Below are 27,419 nucleotides of genomic sequence, written 5' to 3' on the forward strand. Positions count from 1 at the left end.
AAAATGGTGATAAAAAACTTGATGATTCCTAGTTTATACAAAGGTCTTTTGGTAGCATTAATACATTTATCACAATCATTAGTGTATTATTTTTTTAATCACATGAATCACATGCTATACTATCCCTTTTCACACTTTGGTTAAGCCACTCTGATGTAAAATAAATACACCACTGCTCCTTTGAATGTCTCATTTCACTTAAAAACATTTACAGACAGCTCAGCAGACAAGTCAAAGGTTATCTGCACCAAGGTTATTATAGTTAACTAAAACTAACTAAATAACTAAAACTGAAATTCAGAAGTCATTTTAGTTAACTGAAACTAAATCAAAACCAAGCTTTAAAGAAAAAATGAAAACTAACTAAAACTGTATAGTGTGCTTACAAAACTAACTAATATGAAATAAGAATAAACACAAAATATCCTTAGTTTTAGTCTTTGACACAACCATACTGACTGGCACCAACACCGAGATCTGGGGAATGTAAAATTGCCTGAATTGATTGGTTAAGACTTCATACAGTGGCAGTTTTATGTCTGGAGTTGTATTCAAACATCATCTTTAAACAAATAAATTGAAAAGTGAAGAGTAGCCTGTTTGAACATGTTTTTAAAAATGTATGACGTTAAAAACTAAACTGAAATGAAACATTTTTGCAAAGTAAAAACTAAACTAAACTAACAAACCTGCAGTCAAAACTAGTTAAAACTAAACTGCTATTGAAAAAAGAAATTGAAAACAAAATTTTAAAAAAATATATTGAAAAATCCAAAACTATTATAGCCTTGATCTGCACCATGTGTTATCAAACATTTACCTTTTCCTATGGTCAGATATGTTCCTTTTCCATCCATAGCAAGTTCATTTTGCTTCTATCTTCTATCTACCTGAAGTTCCTTATTTTCTTTCAAAGTAAAAGCAAGTCTGTATTGAACAGGAAGTCAGTTACCCTTATTTTAAGACAGTAGAAATGTTTTAAAACAAAACAAGACAGGGTTAAAACCTAGAATATGGCTGACCTCAAATATCTGGGATGCCTGTTGAAATGCCTGACGGAAATGTGTGTTCTGGCAGAGTGAATTTGTCATTATTGTTATATTTTTATCATTATTATTATTAGCCAGATATATTGTAACTGGTTACTTAAATTTATATAGCTACATGTTGTCCTCTCTCTCTCTCTCTCTCTCTCCCTCTCTCTCCCTCTCTCTCTCTCTCTCTCTCTCTCTGTGGAGACGAAGCCCTGAGCAACTTCATTACCACTTCCCTCCTGCTTTTTGTTTTTTTTTGGCATCTGATTGGTTAAAAGTCATAGACAGAAACAAATGCAAACGTGCAAAAACCTCTTCTCTGCCGAGACAAGCTTTGGTAAAGTCCTTTGCTCTGCTTTTAACAAGGACAGTGGTCTAGTTCTGAGTAAACTGCAGCAGTCCTACAGCGACATCCATGCTAACAGCTGGACAATACCAGACAAGCCTATTGCCGTTTTCGGAAAGCCATACCTAAACAGACCGGAACTAGAGCTAAAACATATTTTTTTGTCACAGAAAGCTTTCAGTGTTGCTCTCTGCACTTGTTTGAATAAAGACACATCCAGTTCAGACAAAACCACAGCTGTGGCTCAGTCCCAGCTAATGACTCCACTAGCAGACCTTGTATACAACTACTAGCAACAACTAACCCTTTCCCTGTAACTATCACAGACTCACACTGAAGCAGGTCAACAGGAGCGCGACAACAGTGCTTTCTGTCGCAGAAAGCTTGCCGTGTTGCTCTCAGCGGCGCATCCTGCAATGAAGAAAAGCTGTGCATTTCTGATGAATGTGCTGCTGTGGTTAAGTCTGAGCTCACTGCTTCACTAGCAGGCCTTGTATACAAGCATTCACACAACAAGAAACCCTTTCCCCCTTAACTATCACACACTCATGCCAAAGCAGGTCAGCAGAAGAGTGAAAACATCTTTCCCAACATGAATAGCATACTGGGTTGATTTTTTTCTTTATTTTATACAGACATGTGGCTCAGTTCTGGTAAAGGTGATGCAATACTAAAGCTATATCTGAAGTAGTCACCGCAGTGGAGGCAGCCATTACTGAGGGCTTTCAGTATAACCCAACCCAACTCTGTTGGTAGCATCACTCACTGAGTCAGTCATTCAGACACAAGCAGAGCCATCTGTAGGGCTGACCTCAGCGACCACCAAAAACATCTAAAATGCTAATGGTGGAATTTCAGAATCTGTCTGTGGATTATTCATGATTAACTGTATAAATTCTGAGATTAACTGCAGTAAAAAAACATATTTCTTTGACAGCCCTGGTATTTTCATCAGCAGTTGCTGCCCTCCATGACTCATTTGGCATGAGTGTGTGTCTGTGTTTCTGAATTTTTGCTGTTGACTGGATGCTGTTGGTATTCTCTGGGCAGTTCCTCTCTGCTCCTTTAATCAGTGTTAGAAAGGAGCATCAGACAGCACACTGATTGCCTCAGGGCCAACACCAGCACAGCGGTCTGCTGATAGGACCAATGGCCAGCAAGGCCTCTCTGTGTCCTGAGAGAGTATGTCATGTTAAGCTGTGACCAAAAGAATTCCAGCATAAATAAAACTAAACAGGGAATTAATTTGCCTTACAGACTCAAGCAAAAAGATCACAGATGTAGCGACTTTAACTAACAAAATACCCTGAGACATGGGAACAAGTTAACTTTACGTATGAAATTAACTGAATCGTTGTTTTTCTTACTAGGGAGCAACCTACAGCACTGATGTTTACCGGAGATGAGATAATTTTTTTGCTGATAATATCATGGGTAATTAACTTATTTGTCTACTATTGAAAAAGCCATTGGTGTAGACTGTGTAGCTCTAATAACTTTGCCAACCTAACAATCATCTTTGGCTCCACCATCAAGTCGAAATGTTGTCAGATGTTTGTCAGAAAACCATCATGCTGAACTAAAGGCTTTTAAAAAGGCTGTCTAGAAACCAAGAGGTTGTATTATATATACAGTGTATATAATAGGAATAGGAATCAATAGGAGCCAACTTTAATTTGTACAATAAAGAGGCTAATCATTGCCATTAACATGTGTGCTGGCGATTTTCTAACTGGGTAATGGTGCAGCATTGTTAAATATCTAAATGTGTATGTTTGTGTGCTGGACGGTGTACCTTTATGTGCATCCATGTGTAGCTCAGTGTAAACTGGCCAACAGTAGCCTGGCAGCCGCCTCTCAGGTCTCACTCTCTCATCACTTCTCTCTGTAGCCAGCACACAGCGGTCATTTCCAGCACTCCCCTCCGCTCTGTGCAGTGGTAATCATAGCCAAGCTCGACACCCATATGGCAGCCAGTCAGCCTCTTTAACCACATCGCAACACCAATCAGTGGTCATTAATGAGAGCCTGTCTGGGCTAATGTCTGGGCATCAGAGCTCCTATCTCACTCTTTTCCTTTGTAAAACATTCTGGGTTTTATCACTCCTCTGCTTTTGTATCGTCTGTATGTAGAGGAGTAAAACTGCTGTTTCTCCATGTCAGAACCTAAAGACCTACCTGCAACATTTGTATTTGAGGTCTGAAGGAGCTTAGGAGTTTAATTCAACTTTATTTAAAAACTAATATGATATTGAATGTGTGAGAATTTAAAAACAAATGTAAAGGTTTTCCTCAGATAGTGAAAAATTAGGGGAATGGAATTATCTTGGGTGCAGCTTAAAAAGAAATGCACATTGATTTTATTCATCTGAGTACTAATATTTTTAAGAAATAAGAGCACATATAACATGAAAGATTTAAAAAAAAAATTCCCTTTATTTTGCAGGAACATTATGTGTGACTTTTAAAACATCTATTATTGATAGAATGAAACCTGTCATGATTTTGATTTAAGATGATTATAAATAAGTATTTTAATCAAGAGATAAACAGAAAAGCCATACAAGATGTTGTTTCTTCATGCCTCTGTTTGAGTACCATGCAGAAGGAGAAATCCTGTTTCTTATTCTCTGCCTGTTCCTCCATTTGTCCTTCCAATTTTTGTGAACTTGATTTCTCTAGAAGCCTGGAGGGAATACCTGTAATCATCCACTCAGGCTCAAGGAGGAACAGATGAGATTTTGGTGCTTAAAAATCAAGGATCACTGACTGTCACCAACTTTGGGATTCAGGGAGGGAATATCTTCAAAACTGTCTCAGAGCTGCTCTTGGACTCATAAATGTACCATTAAAATAGTGGATTAATTTAAAGGTCAAAGTCACTGATCTTTCAAAACACAGTTTGATCAAAATGTCAATTAATTCCTTATTTATGACTCAGTTAGTTTTACAGAACCTATTTAATTCATGATTAGATCCTGATACTTTGTTTCAAAAAGAGATCATTGCAATGTCCCTGAAGAGAGCAGTGTAGTAGAGTAACCTAACCATGAGTTGAATATCAACTAGGGATGACTATTGAAACCTGGTACCCGTACCAACACATCCAACACCTGCTGGACCGAATTAAGACATGGATATTGATCCTTCATTTCAAATACCCTGCCACTCCAGTGTGACCCCCTACTACTCCAAATAAAAGGCAAGAACTACAGTGCTTAACAAATTTATTAGACCACCTGTAATATTTGTCTCAGAGACCATCTAGGATCATGAAGTGCTTTAATGAGGACTCTTTCATTTTCAGTGAGCTCTCCACGTTTTACCATTTTGAACAGGAATGAGGAATTTCAAACTGAATTCATCTTTTTATACCCAAATTTGAGCCGGCTCACTGGGCTTCTCTGAGAAGTCAGAAATTAATCAAGCATAACATTTAACCACTAAAACTAATTTTTCTGTTCAGGAATGCAAGTAAATAACTATAATTTGACATTTTAATCAAGAAATATTAATGTGCTGTACTACTTTTTTTCAGTTTTTTTTTTTTTTTTTGTAAATCAGTCAATTTGAAAATTCATGGGTAACAATAATGATTTTATTTTAGCATTAAATATATCATTTGGGTTAAAGAATTTCTACATATTGGTGTATTAACCATTGCAGAAACATAAAAAATGATTTTGGTAATTACACATTGACGACACATTTACTTTACTGTTTGTCTCTGACTTTATGTAAATTTTGCCAGGGACCAGGGATATAACCCACCAACTATCGTAGCCCCTTACTATTATTTCCTCTTAGTCCTTTTTCCTCCAAGCTAGCAATTGTGCTATTTCAATGATGCTCTCCATGCCTTTGAATTTCTTTTGTAAACTTTTCTAGCAAGCCTGGAACCTGGATGACTTTACAGGGTCTTTAATCGTTAAATCCTCACTAGTAAATCCGATATTGAACATTGCTTCAATTCGTTTTACCCATTTTCGATGATTTCTGCTGCCAGCAGCTAATGCCAAACTTTGGCTGTTCTGTCTTCACGTCATGCTCTGTCAATCTGCACATCTTTACACTTAGATCCTGATGGAGATGTTCTGAATAGCACATAATGGAGAGAAAGTGAGACAGAGAGCCTGTGATTTGGCCCTCTGTCTCACTATAGACAGGAACTGCTTTGAAAAATGGCACAAATAAAGTCAATAAAAAAACGCAAGGACTCTTTCTATATAGGGCAATATTTTGATTTTTTTCTTACTCATTATTTATTTATTTATTTTTTTTTTTATTTAACCTTTATTTAACCAGATTAAAACCCATTGAGATCAAGATCTCTGTTAAGTGAGGAAGTTTGTTGTAGGACCCAGAAGCAGACAGACGAGGTGAGCAGTTTGAAGGAGTTTTAATGTTTGCAGTTGTAGGCTGGCTGGTTGGTTTGGGTATCAGAGGAGACAGGTGAATTCTGGTCCTGTTGGCTTTCCGTAGCTGTGTTGCAGGAGGAGTCGTTTAGATGGCTGGATTTGTAGAATCTGGGCACAGAGAAAAAGGCTGTTAGAAACACTGGTAAGGAGTATTCAAGCAGTAGAAACTCTGAACTAAATTTGCACAGAGGGGCCGATAATAAATACCACAGAGTGGATGTAATAATCTGGCGACGAGTGGAGCTGAAACCAGGCTTCTTATACTGAGGCAGATGAGTTGATGGGATCCAGCTGAGTCATCCAGGTGATCCAGCAAGGTGCTTGATTGCAAGCAGTTGGAGGGTGTGGCACACAAACAATCAGAGACAGACAGGAAGCAGCCAGAGCTGTGACAATCTCTTTCACAAGGGTGACCTGGCCAAGAGGTCAGCAGCACACATCATAAAGAACATATTGAATGGTGGCAATATACAATAAGTTAGAATACACATATTTTGTGAGAGCAAGGTGTTACACAATAAAGTGCAGTATCTTTAGCAAAAATAACAATTCAGAAACACAGGCACTGTTCAGTGGTCTCACACTGTTTATCCATCAGCATGGACCGAAAGGATCCAAGTGAGATGAGATTATTTCCTGTGTGTGACATAAATAATCTTGGTTTTGTGTTTTCCTTTGTCTTTATAGTCCCATGTTTTTTGTTTGTTTGTTTGTTTGTTTGTTTTTTTACTGCAGCACACATCTTCTTGAAGCCCAGGTTGTCCTGATTTAAGTACATTTAGAGCTTGACTGTTCACCACATGGTTGATCTTTTACAAACTTTTAAGAAAATCAGTTCAGGAGAGACTAAATGATAAAAACAAATATGGGTTAAAGAAGAGTTAGAGTGGAATCCAAATCAAGTCTTTAAGAGGGCAACCAGGACTCAAATTTCTGTTCTTAACATGATGCATTGCCTTTACTCTGGTTTGCTGTTAAATTTTTGAAACAAACACATGATTCATGGCGCCTCCTTGGGCATGCTGGCAGGAACAGTACATGATGGAGCCCACTTGCCAGCTCTTGCTCTAAACTGAACTAATTATTAGGCCTTATGCAAAAATGTCTTAAATGAGTCTGGGTTCTTCTCTCTATTCCAAATGAAGTTAATGTTTCAGTCCAAGTCTAAGTAATTAGTTTAAGAGTCCAAATTAAGTTTGAAAATTGTCTGAAAATAAGTCAGATGTGAGTCAAAGTCTTCGACTCTAGCATTACAATACTGCATGAACAAACACTTCTCTGGCCATAGTTCAGGTTCCATTCTTGTTAATGTCATATCTCCAAAACTCTTTTGGAACATTTCTTTTAGTCTAGATCATGCATCTATTTGGACCCGAGTTTCAGTCACTGAAGTTCTTTTGGTCAAAGATAAAGTTTGAGGCTGTTCTTCCTTGTCAGCTTAGTGGTTCCAGTCACACAACTATGAGGAAGCCATTCTAGTGTTTAATTTGACTATGTTATACAACACTTAAAACAAAAGGCTCAGTCTAAGTGACACAAAATATGCCATCACATTTGTTGATGTTGCTAAATGCCTAATTTTGTTTCATCAGCAGTGGTCAACCCAAAGTTATTTGTGAGCATTGATAGAAAGTTTTTGAGAGCTCATTAATTGGACCTGAACCCACAAAGCCCGCCACCGTAGTCTGACCTCTACACCAACACCTTTGTTCCCACTGTGTGCAAAGCTGATCAAGAGGAAACTCCAAACAGTGACATCCAGGCTTGTGTGATGAACATCAGAGTAATTAGTAATAGGCTGTGGCTGTCTCTCTCAGACATGCCGGTTGTATTAACAGCTATTAGAGGCGGTCTGGTGTCTCTCTGGTGACTCTCAGCAGCACCTGCTCTCTCTGTTTAACATTCATGAATTGTTTAAACCATTAGCATCTGGCCTAGCACTTGTCTAGGACACACAAACACACACAGACACAAATATTGAATATAGGTGGTGAAAAACTAAAACACATCTCAGTATATATGGAATACTAACAAGTTTTGCTTCAAGTTAACAAACTTAGAAGCTTAGTCAGTGATTCAAAGTTTTTGAATGTACTTTTTTTGACAGTCCTCTGAAGGCTGAGCTCATCCCTGTTGCTTGTGGACCTTTCTTATCACACTTTTCTCTTCAAGTCAGCTTTTCATGAATCTGCTTTGATACAACCTTTGAGAACAGCTTGTCCTTTCAGCAGTGGCCTTCTGTGGCTTTCCCTCCTTGTGGAGCGTGTCAATGACTGTCCTCTGGACAAGAGTCAAGTCTGCAGTCTTCCCCATGATTGTGGTTGTTTGTAGGACTGAATCAGGGCTTTAATTACTCACAAGAAATTGTACTTTTTCCACAATATTCTTATATTTTGAGATGGTGGATTTTTGATTTTTTTTTTGTTTGTTTGTTTGTTTGTTTTTAGCTGTTAGCAGTAATCATCACGCAGTGATCAATTCCTCTTCACTATGTGAAGTGACCAGATCTCTCTCAGCTCATTCAGTAGCTGTTCTTCTGGTGTGTCCTCTCCTTTCTTCTTTGCATTAACTGAAGTATAATCAATGACTGATCAACATTTTCCAGCTCCAGCTCCAATATGATAGTCTTGATATCAGTTGCCATGGTTTTCTGTACACAAACAAGCAGGAAATATGATGGCAGGCCTGGGCAACGGTATGAAAATTGCACTGCCTGATAGAGTTTTGGCAGAATATTCCAGAGTGACGTGGAAACTGTGATGTTTGTGTAATGGTAGGACTCAGGTGCGGAGACGGAAGCAGTTTTAAACAGTTTATTGTGCAGGTAAGTGAAGAGGGGAGGGGGATTCCAAGAGTCCAGGAGGGAGTGAGAGTGTGCTGGAGCTGGCTGTGGTGATCTGGGCAGGAGGCACTGGAAGAAGGAGGAGAGGCACGTTAGCGATAAGCACAAGAAAACACAAACACTGGAAATAACTTGAATGGATCATCAAAAAACACTAGAGACTTCTCTGGAGGATCTCGAGAAGGAGCCTGGAGCAGACGTTTACCGTGTGGTAAGGTAGACAAGTCTTAAGTAGCACACGTAGATTAGTGATTTGCTGCAGGTGTGGCTCTCCACAGCACCAGGGGGGGCAGGGCAAAGGCCTCAGGAGAAGCAGAGGAAAGTTAACAGCCAGCAACCAGCTCCGGAAACCGGAAGTTCAACAAAATAAAATACTCAATACAAAATAAACACCACAGAAACTTCATAGAGAAAGTATGTAGTGCTTTTGATAGTGTAGGCTAGGTGTGGATTTGATTCAGAGGTATGAGCTAGACTGAAACCATAGACACTTGAATTGACAAAACCGTGAGTAAACCTGACATGCATTTTCCAGTATTAACACAGCTGTAACTACATTGCAGTTACTGGACAAATACTGCAGTCTGTGGTTCTTATGATGCTCAAATCATCTGGAGTTTATATAATGAACTGATCATCTTATTCTTAATGGTGTCACATAGTACTTATGAATTCCCACTTTTGGTGGTGTAAGGTTGAGGAAAAGAGATTAAACTCTCGCTCTTTTTGGTTTTCTGTGTAATTCACAAGAACAACTCATTTTAATGACACTAATGAAAGCAGAGAGACCAGACCTGTCACCAGTTAGAGCTCAGTTAGATGAATTCAGAGAATAAATGGGCAGTTAAAAAAAATCTTCCCCTTTTCAAAATGAAGATTAATAACTCATTTTTTCATGCTTTGTTCCGTTGGCAGCATTTTGTGTAATCATAGGAAGATAAAGTGAGAGCAAAAGTTGTTAAAACCTAAATGGAGAATGGAGCCTTAAAGCAGCGTGGTGTGTTGAAGTAATGCAGTCGCTAAGTGAAACAGCATTCATTATAAGTGAAAGGTGATAATGGTCTCAGCGAGGCCCTTTAAAGAGCTCTCCAGTGTGCTCTTTGTTTCTAAGCAGTTTACTGTGTCTACCTCTTTGGTTTGACTGTTTCTTTGTGAGTACATCAGTCAGCAGCAGCATTACAGCGAGGCCCCCTTGAGGGCCCTATTACATCAACATTTGAACCGTCAACATGAGGGAGAGATGCGTCTTTTGTGTTTGTTTAAAAGAGCGGGAGAGCTGCTTCAGTGACTGTGTCTGCTGTGTGAAGAGAATGGCATGAAAGGCAAAGCTGGAGGGTATGATCAGACGCACACAGCACCTGCTTCTCAAACACTGCTTTGTAGTTTATTATTAGTCCATGTAACATTTCATTATGAGGATAAAATTAGTCATTAAATTAGGATAACTTCAGACTGATTTCTTTGGTCATTACAGTGACACTTGGGTGTTTTTGTGTTGGTACAGATGAGGAACTAGACTTAGTTTGAAAATTTAGATCCACTAATTGTTGTATTTGTTTTATTTTTCCAAAAATATTTGTCTCATTTTAAGCAGGAGTCTCTGTTTGAACTCTAAATGCTGCATATGAATCAAGGAAATTAACTAGATGTTGCTGTGATTCTGATATTTTAGATTTGACCTTAATTGCATTGAGTTACATGATTTATATAAATACTAGGATCCTAAAAGTAGCCAACATAGGACCAAGACAAATCTGTATTCATATTTGAACAATGTTTTTGTAGCGTATAACTGGATCAGATTTATATAATCACAGATGGTCTTTTTAAAAAAAACTAGGAGTGTCTTTGCATTAACTGTTCCACAAGCATCTGGCTATAGACTTTAATAATAGCCGGTCTGATATTAGATTTTGCTTGTTGTAGTTAAACAGTAATTTCACTGATGCATGCATGCGGTCATCTAATAAGTTCATTTTTGGTTGGCATTGACTAATATTAGCTTTTCAGGGTTAATTCAGATACCAATTATTGGTAGTTCCATTAAAACAATTACTGTTCTCTTTTTTGGGACTAATATGCATTTACATCAAAAATTAGCCATTCCTAAGTTTCTGTTATTCATTTGTTAGATTTACTGCATGATAGGACATAATCATCTATCGATTATCTACACCACTTATCCCATTCAGGGTCAAAGGGGCCTGGAGCCATTCTTAGCTGCCACTGGATGAGAGCAGGGAAGACCCTAGACTGTTTGCCAGTCAAGAGCTGAAATATAAAGGCAACCAGGCATGCTTGAAATCACACTTATGGGCAATTTAGAGTCACAGATTAACCTAACAGGCATGTTTTTTTTTTGTTTTGTTTTGTTTTGTTTTGTTTTTTTGGACTATGGGAGGAAGCCAGAGTACCCCAAGAGAGAATCCATGCATGCACAAGGAGAACATCCAAAGTCCACACAGAAGGGCCTCGTCTGGCCTCATCTGGATTCAAACCAGGAACATTCTGGCTTTAAGGCAACAATGCTAGCCCCCGCAGCCCTGGACATAACCATGTCATTCAAAAATATCAAGGCTACTTAATTAGAAATCATTACAGATTTTTAGAAACCTGTGCATCCAAAGCTTGAAACTTTAAAAACCATCTTGGTAAAGGTGGTCGAGGTTAAGATAAATATTTAGTAACATATGGAGCAGGAGAGTAGTACAGGGGAAAAAAGAGGCCAAAAAAAAACAATTAGACACTTCTGATACTAAAGAGTGAGAGTGATGATAACTTGCATTTGTCTAGACCTACAGGATCAAATAACAGCTGCCATCATGAGCTCTATCAACACTAGAAACAGAGAGGAGCAGCAGTGGTAGTGACAGGAAAGCAGAAAGTGCAATATGCTCACTATGCCTGGGCACTCATGTTTTAGTGTTGATTTGCTATTGCTTGTGTTACGTGTAGCCAATCAGGCAGTATTGTGGGTGCTGGATTAGGTGAGGCTGTCATCCTACATCAGAGCCAAAAAAAAAGCTCAAGCATTAGAGCTTGGCAAAATAAAACTGCATATTAGGGGTCAAATGCCAAATATAGGCCCTGATAATCTGCAAGGCTGATATTTGGTAAAACCCTAGTTTTTGTTGCCAGTTTTTAGTCAGATATATCTTAGGATAAAAACCAGCTTGTTGCACCCAATCCTGTCTGATATTAGAAGATGAGCAGGTTCTTGCCTCGCTAGAACTTGGATGGGAGACTACTTGGGAACATCAGGTGATTTAAGCTTGGGGCTGCTGGGAGTTTGTCAGTGGGGACTTTGGTTGTTAACAGGAAAGTCTCTAGTCTAAATCCAGGGTACAGATATCTGGAAATTGGGCTGGTATAGCAAGATGTGCCAGCTCACCTCCTGGAAAAAAACCCAGTTCTTGTTCATGTGCAGCACCTCACTCTGACATCTCTCTATTAGTGCATGTTCATCCAGAGCATTTGTGGGTTTAAGACCTATGAGTGTGCAGCATGCCTCAGTAATAGAGTTTAAAAAATAATTTCTCCTTCTGGGATTAGTTAAGTATATCTTCTTCATCATCTTCATCAAGCCTACATTCAGAATGATTCAAATTGAAAGGAGAGTAAGTGATGAGCCAGTCACACTTTAACACATCAGCAACACTTTTTGCACATATTGTTTTTGTAGCGTTTGTAGTCATTGGTCCACATTGCAAATGAAAGTTCAGTAAAAATATACATCACTGTATGGAAATGACATAACTAAGAGATTAAGAGCAAACACATGATCTTCACAACTGTTTAACAGCATTTATTTCAAATTGATTCAATAAAAACAGTCATAATACCATTAATTTTCATGTTTTATCTACCTCAAAAAAGGCGGTTTAAACACTTGATTAATGGTCAAGTATGGGTAAATGAGTTGGCCCAGGTAACAAAGAGATTTAACATAAAATGAAACCAACAGTTGATAAGACTAATATGTAAATGTTTTCTTTATGCCAGTGGAGTTGTGCTCCCTTAAAACAAATAGAAAACAAGAATCAGGAAATTAGACAGTACAGTTAAACTGCTATGCTCATCTAAGTATTCTTTTCTATGTTTCATCCCCCTCCTGTCACCCAGTTTCACTTTTATTGTACCAAATGTTGCACTGATTAGTTCTGACTGATGAGTAATTCTTTTGGATGTTGTTACAGTGGGTGCAGGTGCTGTCGGATTTCCAGCGGCGGGAAACAGTTTGGAGCTTTGTGCCAGGGAAAACCGGCCAGCCGCTGGCTCTACACCTGGGAGACTACAATCTGGACGGCTTCCCCGATGCTCTGGTGATCCTTCGCAACACAAGTGGCAGGTAGGACTAAAATACACATGCTCTTACCTTCTCTCCACTTTATACTTTGGCCTCAGGTATTTAAAAGTGGGACATTTGTTTTTGGAGCACTGGGAAGAAAATTTTACTACTGCACAGATAAGATTTAAGGAAGTTTTCTTCCTTATCTTGCCCTGTTTAAATCAACACAAAAATAGTGTAAGCTCTTATTCCCCTAAGACCTTTGTTAAGATAATCTCTTTTAAATGGATGGGATATTGATGAAATCAGTCTAATCCATACTTGGCATGGCTCCCTGAACCTCACTCCATCTATTGTCTCATTCACAGACTCAGAATGGCCGTATATATCATAGAATGACTCACAAATAATATTTGCATTTCTGTATCTCTTGTTTCAGTGAGTTAGTGTCACAACAACCTCAGATTTTATGTAAATCCACTTCCCCACACTCACTCACTTCTTCTGTTACACATTTAAATTTGTCACGAAACACTTCTCTTGATGAGATTATTCTGACTATAGAAGTCTAGCAGAACATAAAGTGAAATTGATTGGAAAGTAATAACTCCAGATGCATATTTAAATGGCTTATGTAAATCTGTTTAGCTTTCAGGACTATAAATGTGCTTCCTTTTTTTCCCATAGACTTGACACACAAAAAGGATTTACTCATTAACTTACTGTGAAATTGTAGTTATAATGACATGTTGTGATGCTGGGAGAAGAAATGCCTCTATTATAACTGTAGCCCTTTGATAGTGCATGCTTTAATTCACATTTTAAAGCTCATGTTACGAGTTTTTAGAAGGTTATTGAACAGACCAGAATTAATACTGATGTTTCTAATGAACTAAGAAGGGAAACAGTCGACATACATCTTTATTATTTCTATGTAATTATTTCAGATATATCACCTGTGCTGTTAGTTAGTAGTCTGATGAGGTGATTATTAGCCCTGGTGAAGAAACTGCCTTGTCTTAATCTGTTAAAGACTCACCGTAAATTCCATGTTAGACATTTAAAATAAAGAAAGAGCTTAAGCCAGTTAAGCCCATTTAAACTACTTTTCAGTGTCTGGAGTAACATGTTATTTAGTTGTAGCATCACTGTAACTCTAGTTTATAGATCTGGGATGATAAAATAAAGACAGTCATTCTTAAAGATACCTTAGAAGAATAGAAAAATACTTTCTGACAATCATACACTTTATGGACAAAAGTATTCATCAGTCTGACTATTACACCAACAGGGACTGTAAAGACATTGTATTCAAATACATCTACTTTAACATTGAGTTGCCCCTGTTTTGCAGCTATAACAGGCTCCACTCTTCTTGGAAGGCTTTCGACAAGATTTGGAGTGTTTTTGCCGGAATTTGTGCCCATTCATTCTGTAGAGCATCTATGAGGTCAGGCACTGATGTTGGACCAGGAGGCCTGGCTTGCAATCTCCATCCCAATTCATTCCAAAGATGCTCAGTAGGGTTGAGATCAGGGCACTGTGCAGGCCAGTCAAGTTCTTACACCCCAAACTCATCAACTCATGTCTTTATAGTCCTTGCTTTGTGCACTGGGGCACAGACATGTTGGAATAGAAAAGGGCCTTTCACAAACTATTTCCACAAAGTTGGTAGCATAGCATTGTCCAAAATGTCTTGGTAGCATTAAGATTGTCCATCACTGAAGATAAGGGGCCTAGACCAAACCCTGACAACAGTGCAGTCAGGTTGGTAATGTTCTCCCTGCTTCCTCCAAACCCAAACTCAACCATATTACTGCCAAACAGAGAAGCATGATTTTAATCCACAGAACACATTTCCACTGCTCCACAGTGCAGTTTCGGTGTGCTTTACACCACCCCATCTGATGCTTGGCATTAGACTTAATGATGTGAAGCTTGCATGCAGCTGCTCAGCCATGGAAGCACATTCTATAAAGCTCCCACTGTGCAGTTTTTTTGGCTTACATTATTGCCAGTGAACATTCAGAACTTTTCAGCTATGGAATCAGCAGATTAACAGTGACTTTTATGTGCCATGCGCCATAGCAGTTGTTGACCCCACCCTGTGATTTTAAGTGGTCTTCTGCTTCATGGCTGAGCTGTTGTTCCTAAATGCTTCCACTTTTTAACATCACTTACAGTTGACTATGGAATATCCAACAGGATAAAATTTCACAAGCCGTCTAATTGCAAAGGTGACAGCTATCACAGTACCACACTTGAAGTCACTGAGCTCCTCAGGATGACCCATTTTGTTTCACAAATGTTGCATAGCCAGGTATTGACAAATACACCTGTGGCAATGGGTCTGATTGAAATAATTAACAGGTGTGGCCAGATACTTTTGTACTAGTTTGTTGATCTTAAACAGTATTCTATTACAGACGAAAGTACTGTGTGGATAGCCATTATCTGTAAACTGGCATCATAACACCTTCTCAATTGTGTGTTTACTTGAACTACTTTGAGCCACTTTGTTCTGGACAATTACTGTGTCTTTCTCTGACTCTGCAGCAGTGAGTGACAGCTGGCCTCAGTCATGAACAGTACATTCATTATGCAGAAAAATGGCTCTGTCTTTTGTTGGAAATCTATACTGGCATTTTAAAATCTAGACTATAAACATTAAACAACCTCACTTTCTCAGTTGTGTTTCAACTCCATAAAACAGAAAACTGTCTTATAATCCAGCACATACAGCACATCTCATTTTATTAGTGATACATGTGACGAACTTTAGAGTCAGCAGAGATGGACCTGCAGCCTTCATCTGTGATTAAAACTATGAAGATCAGCTTTTATAATCATATTCAGAAAAGTTGGAACATTGGAAGAGCAGTATTTAATAGTCTTGTAATTACATTTTTTCTCAATACATAATAAGTTATCAGCCGAGGCATAAATTAGACTGAAATTAATGTCATAACTTGTGTTTTGACTTTTGCAATGGGCACATCTGTCCTTGCAGGACAGACAAAGTTTTAAAATGATATGCGCTGTGGAAACAGAACATTTGACATTGAAGTTTAATGAAGAAATGATTACAATCCAGTTTACTGCAGCTCAGACTGGGAAAAGGTGAGTGTGTTCTTTAGCTTACGGACATGGTGACTGATAAGACAGGCTTTTAAAAACCACTGCAGCATGTGCTGGGACCTGAGAACCATGGGCACTAGGATGTGGATATATGTGTGTGTTAAAGGACCAATGAGGATTATCAGGCCTTAGTGATGGAGATAAGATAGCTGAAGGGGTCAAGGCTGAGATTGTCTGTGCATACTGATTGTTTTGGGGGGTTGTCTCTGTGTGAATGTCTTTGTAGGCGAACAGCTTCAAAAGACACATACACATGTATGTTTGGAAATAATCACTACTAAGTCGTGCCAGGCTTAACTCTTTGCAGTCTTCCTCATCAACAAATGACTGCTGTTTCACCAGCTCTAATCACACAAGCTATAGCTTTTCTCTTTTGCCTTCTCTTCCTCAATTTCTTCGGCATTTTAAGCCAGGGCATTGTAATCCCTTCCAGGGCCATGGATGTTACAGTGAAACTCCCTTCCATTACTGTCTAACCCTATCAGTGTCTTTAAAATCATCATCAGTGTTTGGAGCAGCAGAATGAGGTCAAAGAGTTCAAGGGGTGACAGAGAACATGTTCTTACTACAATCCTGTCAACAAAGAAGCTTCTTCAATGGCTCCACAAATCAGTATCAGATGATATAGATATCATTCTTTCATTAGTTTTGTATGAGCAGGGCTCCATGATGAAGCTCAAAACATTAGATATGCACCTTCTGATTTACTCTAAGATTTAAGAAATAAAGTTCATGGAAGCAATCAAACAAAAAGCAACTGGATATGGCATTTCATATGACTTGGACACTCAATAATCACAACAGGTTCTGAACACTGTGAAAAGTTGGAAAAAGATGAATTGAGGGATTTGGGTTTAAACCAATCTAAGTAGTCGACCATCTTCTTCTTCTTTTGTGTTTTATGGCAGCTGGCATCCACATTCTTCCATTACTGCTTCCTCCAAATACACTTATCTCTCATTAAATCATCACAGTAGATCAGTTTGCCAAGTCCATTCAGAGTTAAAAAAGTTTCTACCCCTTTCCTCCCTTGTGCAAAATCCTCATATTCTGAGATGTTCTGGAGCTAGACAGCAAAACCTACAGTGTTGAACACTCAGTGTTAAACACACTGACATTTCTGATCTTGGTTTCTGAGTTTCCCACCATGCCCATATGCAAAGCGTTTGGATGTGTTTTAGATGTTTTTATTTGTGTTTACATGTTGCCTGTTGTACACGGATCACTGCTAGGATTCCTTTACTCATAAATCTGGTGGATGGTTGTTGTTTTAGATGTTAAACACTCCTGCACCATGAGTGAAGTTATCCACTGAGTCTGCAACTTCCTGCCTGTGGCAAGGGGTGGCCACAATAAAGGGTGATGAGCTGGTTCTCATCAGAGAGTGTTTCTTGAGTCTGCATCTGTCTCTTTGTGGTGTGGACCCACATAGTAAAAGTGTCAGTATTAACTCTGATGCCGATTATTCGAGTATGCAGGTTTTGTTGTGTACTTAATAATATGATCGCCTTGTTAATAATCATTGTGTAATAGGGCTGTAGTCAACCGAAGAAAAACTTGGTCAACTGAAATTACACAGTGTGGTCAGTGCACTCTTGCTGCTAGTCTTAAACATAACAAGCTTTTACCAGCATAAGAAGCATAAGAACCTCTAATACTCTCCAGAGCAAGACTCCTAAACTCTGAACCGTGTCAGTGGATCAACTAGGAAGTTGTAAAGAGTACTACCGACAGTAGCGATTTAGAATCTCTCCCACAAGACAGTACATAAAGTCATAGTAATGCTTTGCTGGTTTTCTTTAGCAAAGGCAGAAAGTTTTGGAGGTCATTGTTGATGAACGGGATGTGCCTGTTTTGTTTTACTTCAGATATTTCATCAAATTGATCCTGTCCTCTCGCCTGCTTTAGATTCAGCAGCACTCTACAGTCAGTCCCGCGTCGAGGCTCGCTTTTTTTCCTTTAATGCCTTCTAACCAAATGCTCCCTGCTTACCAAATATTTGTTCAGCCCACAGCTGATCTATTTTAACTCCCACTCGCTCTTCATCCTCCCCCTTCTTTCTCTCTTTTTTACTCTCCATCTCCTCTCCTGCTTCATTCCAAGTGGATATTAATAGCTGCTTTTCAGATAAAAGTCCTGCCAGTCCCCAGTCCTCCTCCTCCCTGAGAAATGAATGCTGATCTAAGTGTTTAAAATAGAGAGGAGTAGAGGGTGTCAGATGAGAGTAATCGGATGGAATTAATGGAACAATGAGCTGATGGAGAAGTCAGAAAGAATAAATAGTTTCTTTTTATGAATGCATGGGCTCACTGTGTGGTATAGCTCAGGTGTGATTGGCATTTCTTTACATTTTTTTTTTTTAATCTCAGAAGGATTGAGAGCCACAGTAGGAAGTAAGGCAAATGTATGATGTGCTGGGTTCTGGCTGGAAATTGCCATTGGATATATATACAATATAAAGCATGTTTATTGTCCTTCAAATCCTTCTCAGTTGCTCCATAGGGGGGATGTCCTGTGTTTGTAATAATCCCACACTCCAAGGAGAACAGTTCTCATTTTTAATGTCATTCTTTCAGCCACCATGCAGAGAATATATCCTCATCAGGTCAAATCAGGTGTCAGGAGGTACAACAATGGACAAACACAGTCTGCTTAAACTAATACCTCACAAAAAATGATATGTTTTCATATTTTATTGAACAAAACATTTAAACATTCACAGTGCAGGGTGGAAAAAGTATGTGAACCTTTGGATTTGATAACTGGTTGACCCTCCTTTGGCATCAATAACCGACCTGCACAACGGTCAGGAGGAATTTTGGACCATTCCTCTTTACAAAACTGTTTCAGTTCAGCAATATTCTTGGGATGTCTGGTGTGAATCGCTCTCTTGAGGTCATGCCACAGCATCTTAATTGGGTTGAGGTCAGGACTCTGACTGGGCCACTCCAGAAGGCATATTTTCTTCTGTTGAAGCCATTCTGTTGTTGATTTACTTCTATGCTTTGGGTCGTTGTCCTGTTGCATCACCCATCCTCTGTTGAGCTTCAGTTGGCGGACAGATGGTCTTAAGTTTTCCTGCAAAATGTCTGGATAAACTTGGAGATTCATTTTTCCATCAATGACAGCAATCTGTCCAGGCCCTGGGGCAGCAAAGCAGCCCCAAACCATGATGGCCCCACCACCATATTTCACAGTTGGGATGAGGTTCTGATGTTGGTGTGCTGTGCCTTTTTTTCTCCACACATAGTGTTGTGTGTTCCTTCCAAACAACTCAATTTTGGTTTCATCTGTCCACAGAATATTTTGCCAGTAGTGCTGTGGAACATCCAGGTGCTTTTTTGCAAATTTCAAACATGCAGCATTGTTTTTTTTGGACAGCAATGGCTTCCTCTGTGGTGTCCTCCCATGAACTCCATTCTTGTTTAATGTTTTACTTATTATAGATTTGTCAACACAAATGTTAGCATGTGCCAGAGATTTCTGTAAGTCTTTAGCTGAGACTCTAGGATTCTTCTTCACCTCACTGAGCATTCTGCGCTGTGCTCTTGCAGTCATCTTCACAGGACGACCACGCCTAGGGAGAGTAGCAACAGTGCTGAACTTTCTCCATTTGTAGACAGTCTGTCTTACTGTGGACACAGGAACATCAAGGCTTTTAGAGAAACTTTTGTAACCCTTTCCAGCTTCATGCAAGTCAACAATTCTTGGTCGTAGGTCTTCTGAGAGCTCTTTTGTGTGATGCATGGTTCACATCAGGCAATGCGTCTTGAGAGCAGCAAACTCAAAACTGGTGTGTGTTTTTATAGGGCAGGGCAGCTTTAACCAACACATCCAATCTCATCACATTGATTCAACTCCAGGTTGGCTGATTCCTGGCTCCAATTAGCTCTTGGAGAAGTCATTAGCCTAGGGGTTAACATACTTTTTCCACCCTGCACTGTGAATGTTTAAATGTTTTTGTTCAAAAAAACATGAAAACATCATTTTTTGTGTGGTATTAGTTTAAGCAGACTGTGTTTGTCTATTGTTGTGACTTAGATGAAGATCAGAACACATTTTATGACCAATTTATGCAGAAATCCAAGAAATCCCAAAGGGTTCACATACTTTTTCTTGCAACTGTATGTGTATTTTCTGGTTTTCTAACCTAGTTTCTGCAACATCTGGTAAATTCTTGCAAAAAAGATTTTTTTTTCTCTTTTCATGGCTTTTTGTAGCTTTTTAAATGAGGGTGTTTTGGTAACATTTTAAGGAAATTTTAAGTATTCAACTGTAAAACCTCTGCAAAAAACGTTTTGGCAACATTTGTGGTGTGAATGTAAAAATAAAGTTAAACCCAGTCTCATTGGAGTATTGGTTTACCCTTTGAACCCTTGAAATAAACAGACTCTTAGAGTTGAAACAGGTCACAAACCTTCAGAAGGCCTACACATACATAGCCCCCAAAGGGAAATTGGCATGAAAATATAGTTTCTGGATTGCATGCAAAACTTTCTCGTGTTCATAATCATACAAAATGTTTCAGGTTAAATTATATCAAATCTTAAAGGGACACTTCAACATTTTGGCAAATTCGTCCATTGCCATAATTCCTATAGTCTTAGTAATAGGTTTGTTACCTTCAGTTGTCGGTGCAAGCTGTTTTTAGATCGGTCACCGCCGGGTTCGGACCTGCTGTGCCAACTCAATGTAAGCAGACGGTATTCCGGCTTTCCCTCATCAAACTCATCAAATACACAATCCAGTAACTCCAAAACGCTCTCGTGGACAAGTTGTGACCTATACATTCACCGCGCTTTATGGCTTTATGGTTCATGCAGTAGATTCTTAGTCGAAGGATATTCTGATATTGTATTGACATATAAAAGCAGGCTCTGATATATATGCAGAGAAAACAGTCTGTATGGACAGCAAAAGCTTATAAATTCTGATGAGGATTTATTTATCTCTTATCTGGAAATCAGCATGGAAGTATAGCTAAGTGGGTGACAGGTAACTTTGCAGTTATGTTGTGTGGTCCATGTTCGGAAGGTTAAGTCCTCAGAGCCAGTGGGCTAAATTAAACTCTTGCCCCTGACACTTTGCTGCATGTCAGTCCAAGCAGCAATCACTTATGATGAAACAATTACGCTTGTAGTTCCACAGTTGTCCACTTGAGGCTACCTACAGGAGTTCTGGAAGTAAAAAAATATATATAGCATGAATAAAGATCTTCACAGTGTGGTTCAAAAAGCAGAACAGTTTAAGTCTTGATTGGCATACTGTTGTATGGGGGGTTGATTTTATTCTAACTCATCTGTTGAAGGCAGAGAGTTATTCATAATAGCAGCTTGTGGCTGACCCGACTGATGTGCCAGTGTAATGTAACAGTCTGTCTGGAGGATTCAGACCCACTCCAGCTTCAGCTCTTTGCCCATAGTTTGGCTGAACAAAAGTAAGGTTGAAATATTTCCTACTTTGCCCCCGTTAGGCTTCAGACGCCCCCTTCAGAACTTTAAAGGGTGACATTACAAAGATTTTATCCATGATTATTGACAGTCAATGGTCATTTCTTTCTCTCTCAGTCTTTACCTGACTCTCTGCTGTCCTCCACTACAATAAAGGCATAACAGCACAAAACATAATGCCTCTAAAAGTGTTTAAACAATCCATAGATCTAACAATTTGGGTGATGAAAGCCATTTAGACTTTAGTTTTCCCTGACTTCCTGAAATGCACCAGAAATGATCGATCTGACTTTTATTCAACATACAAACGTTATAAAAGTTATTTTCTCCTCCATGAAAGGACAGACATGATAAAGCTTCTATTTTTATTTATTCTATTTTTTTAAAATCTGCACTATGATGCTGTTATTGTGGCAAACTTCAGTTGGGTTAACGGCAAGTAAATCAAAAGAAAAATACGTTCTCCTCAAGGTTCATACTGCTGAAGTAAGCTAGACTGAAGCATTTGTGTAACTTACCTCCTGCTGAAACTCTTCTTTGAGACTCACGACAAACAGATGAATGGGCCCTACTCCAGGGGGGGTTCATGGACCAAAAAATAAGTGTTTTACTTCTGGGACATAAACGCTGTCTGATACTGGCTGCACCATCATCAAAGGAAAATTGTGATCTGTTCCCAGAGGCGTATAAAGTTGTCAGACGATGACAGACAATGATTGCCAGTGGGTTCAGGGATTGGCATTAGGTTGACACAGAACATAGATTTTTCTGTAAATGTCAAAATAAAGATGTGCCTTTTTTCTTGTGACTATATCATTCCAGCCAGGATCAGATCAAATCTTTAACAAAAGAGTGCAAAAAAACTGCCCACAGATTTAGATTTTGTTGCTGTGCTCCATTTTGAAAGTGTCCATTTGTGCTTATGTTTTCATTTTTGTGTAGCGTGTAATTTCCATCGGCAACTCCTGAAACTACTCTCCTCAGGGTCCACGTTATTTCCAGGTCACAGGACAGACTGTGCTTCCAGACTCTGTTTCTGTCTGTCGGCTCGCACGCTCACATGGACCAACATTGTTTAACACGACAAAGAAAAGCGGGCTGCTGTGCCCAGCTGAAGGAGATCCTGTAGGTGTTTCTGTGTTTGCAGGAAAAAACAAGCACTCAGGATGCTGAGGAGACAAGAGGCGACACGATCAAAGAGACGGGAGATACAGCCCTGCATGAAGAACAGTAGTATGGAACTAAAGGAAAGAGAGTTTCTTTTCTACTTGTCTTGTTGTATCAGTGTGAGAAACTTTCTGCTGGAAGCCTGATGATAGAGTGTACTTCTTTAAGGTGCAGATGACACAGCATGGCTCTGCACAACATACAACTCTTATGCACCAGATTCTTTGCTCTCTCTAGGCAAGGCACAGACTACACAGCTGTCTGACGATTCATGTCCTTTTTTATGTTGTTCTTTTTTTCCCTGCTGGCTCCTACACTTGTACAGAGCAGGGTTGTTTATGTTACTTAGTCATCTGCACTGTGCACCAGAAAAGCTGGTAAAAAAACCTCTGAAACCTTCATTTTTGAAGGTTCCATTTATGCTACAGTATCCTTACATCGGATACGTTTCATTTTCCCCTTTGGGAAATTTGCTTTGGACTCAAATGATGCACACGTCAGGTGTCTCTTCTGTCAATAACTTCTAGATACTACAACTAGAGCGGCAACTAGAATCAGTGAATAAAAACAACATTCCTCATGTGCACTTTGCTGTCCAAGCTCCATCCCTCCCCACCCCATCTAATGTTGTTGCCCCAGTAGAAATTTCCAGTAGAGACAAGACATGCTGCTAAGCTCCCCACAGCTCTGCTGCTTTCTTGTTTTTAATTGAGCGCTCTGTTTCTTAAACATCTGAAATTCATAAGGTGAATTTACTAAAAAGTAAGCCCCTGTTTTTGTTTCATTGATGAATTCTACATGTGGTTTTAGAGGTATGGCCTTCCTGGTTAACGCTGCAAGCTACTCGCAAAGCATTCTCCCAGTGTTTACTAGCAAGTAAGTTTGATCACCACATCTGCTCTTCAGCTTTTGTTATTGTTTTGATTGCGAGCCCCCTGCTGGTAGAATTTACATACTTCGCATATATCCTTTACTGGCACCCTAAAATATGGTGAAACAATGACAGCTAGGGTACAGCCCTACTGAACTCACCCAAGCCATTGTTGCTTACTTCCTTTTTTGAATTAAGGAGTCTTTTTTTAATATAAAAAACTCTTTGATTATATGTATTTACAAATAGGCAAACTACCATTGTCAATTTATGCTGTTGTAAAAGTTCAAACACAAGCTATAGGTAAAACATAGTCAATAGTCTTTTCCCTCTGTAAAGGCTGTTTGCAATCATGTGATCCTGAATGCTTCATGAGGGGCAGGAATTAATGGGAAAGAAGGAAAGTTAGTACTTTACTGCTCTAAAAGGACCTGTACAATGCAATGATTTTAAGAAAATGTCTATGTACTTCTACCGGCCATTTTATTAGGTTCAATTGCTTGTTGACACAAATAGCTAATCAGCCAATCACATTGCAGCCATTTAATGCATTTAGGCATGTAAACATGGTCGAGATGACTTGCTGAAGTTCAAATGGAGCATGAGAATGGAGAAGAAAGGAGATTTAAGTGACTTTAAACGTGGCATGGTTCTTGGTACCAGACGGGCTCATCTGAGTATTTCAGAAACTGCTGATCTACTGAGTTTTAACACAACCATCTCTAGGGTTTACAGAGAATGGTCCGAAAAAGGAAAATATCCAGTGGGATTGAAATGCCTTGTAGATGTCAGAGGTCAGAGGAGAATGGGCAGACAGGTTCAGAATGATAGAAAGGCAACCGTAACTCAAATAACCACTCGTTACAACTAAGGAATGCAGAATACCATCTCTGAATGCACAACACATGAGGCAGGTGGTCTACAGCAGCAGAAACCACACTAGTCCCTGATTGGGAGTTCTCCGTTGCTGTGTGACATCATCTGCAAAGAATGGTTTAAGACTTTCACCTTATGGACTTTATATTTTAAGAAAAAGACATCTCAATTCAATTCTCTGTTCAGTTTTTCATACTGAACCCATATTTTCTCTACTATAATTATTTATATGAGTTTTTTTTCTCTCTGTTGATACAAAATAGATATTTGTCACCAATGTTGTCTTTGGAGGAAACTTAATTCTTTAATTTCATGCTTGTCTGACTAACTTCTTGAACTGACTCATTGTCCCCTAAAGGCTGAATAATTAAAAGTCCTTAATTATAAACAAATCACTATACTAAGTGTTTTTTCCATTCATCTGCATGCAGATACAGTCTTAAGCTCTGACAAGTTTCAGAGCTTTTGATGACGCATAAAATTTACTATGTGATCATAAAACATAGCCACCTGCTGCTACAGTGCTTTGTAGACACACCAGAGCTCAACAGTGCTATCGAGGGAAAACATCAGCTCCACTTCACACTCACTCTGCTTATAGTGTGTGTATGTGTGTGTAAAACTGGATTGTACGTGTCAGCTACCAGACCTTATAGAATGGGATTATCCTCAGCAGTAATCATGTTTTTCCCACTTCACCGTATCACATCCATACACTGATTAAAAGGCACATAGGTCAGCTTTAATGTGTTGATCTGCCTCCAGCGACTTCAATGTAATTATGGGTGTGTGTGTGTATGGGTGTGCGCGTGTGTGTGTGTGTGTGTGTGTGTTTGCTTGTCTTTAACGTGCATCACTTTGTGTTACCCAAGGAAATGAAAACAACAGCAGGATCACCTTCCAGGCAGCCTCTCTTTTAGCAGGATCAGTCAGAGCTGTCATCATATACAGTGACCTTAGACCTCAGCAGATGACCACGAGTCCGATATTACAGCCAGATTACAATGGGATACATGCTTCCCTAGCCAGACCCACATGAGGATGAACACCGCTCTGCTCTGTGTGCTCACATCGACACCATCAAGACTGAGGATTTAATTCTTTGTTGCTCTGCCTCAGGGAATACCAGCGTGTACCAGCTTCCAACATTTCCACACCTGTCACTCCCACCGTATGAAAACGTCAAGCTGGCAATTTTCAGAGTGTACGAGTCAGTGAACACCAAGGCAAAGCAATGTCAAATTTCTACCCTTCAGAAGCATCACGGTCTCATCACTGCAGCTGGAAGTAATTCATTTTCAAGCTGATGTTTCCTAATGGCTCCTACACACTAATTAAATGACTTTATAAAATGAAGATGTTTTTTTTAGCTCTTTTTAGACCTCACAACAGCAGCAGCAGATATTCCATATTTAAAAAGTTTTGTCATTGGGCGAATAATTCAATAACTTAATGCTTGTCTTACTATTTTTTTTTCCAGAGCTGCCTTGCTGGACTGAAAAGTTAGTAATAATAAATAACTTCCTAGAGAGTGTGTGTGTATATATATATATATACATATATATATATATATATGTATATATATATATATATATATATATACAGTGCTTAACAAATTTATTAGACCACCCTAACCCTAACCAAAGTAAGGTTTATGCCACAGATGCCCTAAATTAACAGCATTGGTAACTACCAAAATCATTTTTTATGTTTCTGCAATGGTTAATACACCAATATGTAGAAGCTCTTTCACCCAAATGATGTTTTTTATGCTAAAATATAATTATTATTCTTATCCATGAATTTTCAAATTGACTGATTTACAAAAAAACCTGAAAAATAGTAAAGCACATTAATATTTCTTGATTAATATGTCAAATTATAGTTATTTACTTGCATTCCTGAAGAGAAAAGTGAGTTTTAGTGGTTGAATGTTATGCTTGATTCATTTCGGACTTCTCAGAGAAGCCCAGTGAGCTGGCTTAAATTTGGTTGAATTCAGTTTGAAATCCCTCATTCCTGTTCAAAATGGTAAAACATGGAGAGCTCACTGAAAATGAAAGAGTCCGCATTAAAGCACTTCATGATGCTGGATGGTCTTTGAGACAAATATGACAGGTGGTCTAATACATTTGTTAAGCACTGTATATATGTATATCTCTTCACACTTGTACAAAAAAGCAGCTTGAATGACAAGATGGGGAGATGGTGAGTAACAAGCAGGATAAATTAGATATTTTTAAGAGACATTTGTGTGATAGACCAGTAGTACTTTTCCTACTACACAGTTGAAACTGCTTCTGCAGTTTTCTGAAAGCTGACCAGTTGCACGTTTCCTGGGACAAAACAAAGATCCAGGCATTTGGAGATGCCTTGGATGCTGCTCGAATCGGTCTGTGAATGGTGAGAGCGTAGAAGTCGTAGAGCAGTCCACCCACCCCCGGTGATGGGTTTGCTGAGCAAGGCGGTGTGGTGCCCACAGTATCTGAGCATGCAGATAAAAGTCAAAGTCTTTCAGTCCCTGGTCCTATACGTCTTACTGTACTCTTGTGAGGCCTGAGTGTTGACAGATGGGCAGAGGAGCCAGTTTGACTCTTTTGTGACAACTTCTCTTGGGCACATCTTTGGGTGTCGTTGGCAAGACGGTGTGTCTAATGCTGATGTGCTCTGGAGAGAGAGGATGTGCCTGATACGGGAACGACACTTTAATGTCCACTGGGTGCCTTGGACCCATTGGGCTCATCCAGATGCTGCTGTGACTTTGAAATGTGCTTTGAAATGAGCTTGCAATGTTATCAGGCAGGCTTTAATTGAAGTGTGGACCAGTACATATTGTACAGTGGCTGCTGGTGGAGCAGTTAGCTCGGATGTAGCAACAGAGGCAGTTTTATCAGAACCAGACAACATTTTTTTAAACAATAACAAAGAGCCACACCAAAAACTTTTCTTGGCGGCGGACGTGTTTTAACACTTCTTCCAACCAGCCTCG

General features: G+C 39.1%; 1 protein-coding gene across 1 annotated transcript in view; it reads left to right on the forward strand.

The window, feature by feature from the left end:
* The window catches only part of itfg1 (integrin alpha FG-GAP repeat containing 1), a 279,079-nt gene that overhangs the window by 121,255 nt on the left and 130,405 nt on the right, over nt 1-27,419 (forward strand). The window contains exon 10 of the mRNA XM_041793923.1: nt 12,837-12,988. Within this exon, the coding sequence (XP_041649857.1) occupies nt 12,837-12,988 (152 nt within the window). The remainder of the gene's footprint in view (nt 1-12,836; nt 12,989-27,419) is intronic.

The sequence above is a fragment of the Cheilinus undulatus genome, linkage group 1 (assembly GCF_018320785.1).
Source record: "Cheilinus undulatus linkage group 1, ASM1832078v1, whole genome shotgun sequence".
NCBI classification, from domain to species: Eukaryota; Metazoa; Chordata; class Actinopteri; order Labriformes; family Labridae; genus Cheilinus; species Cheilinus undulatus.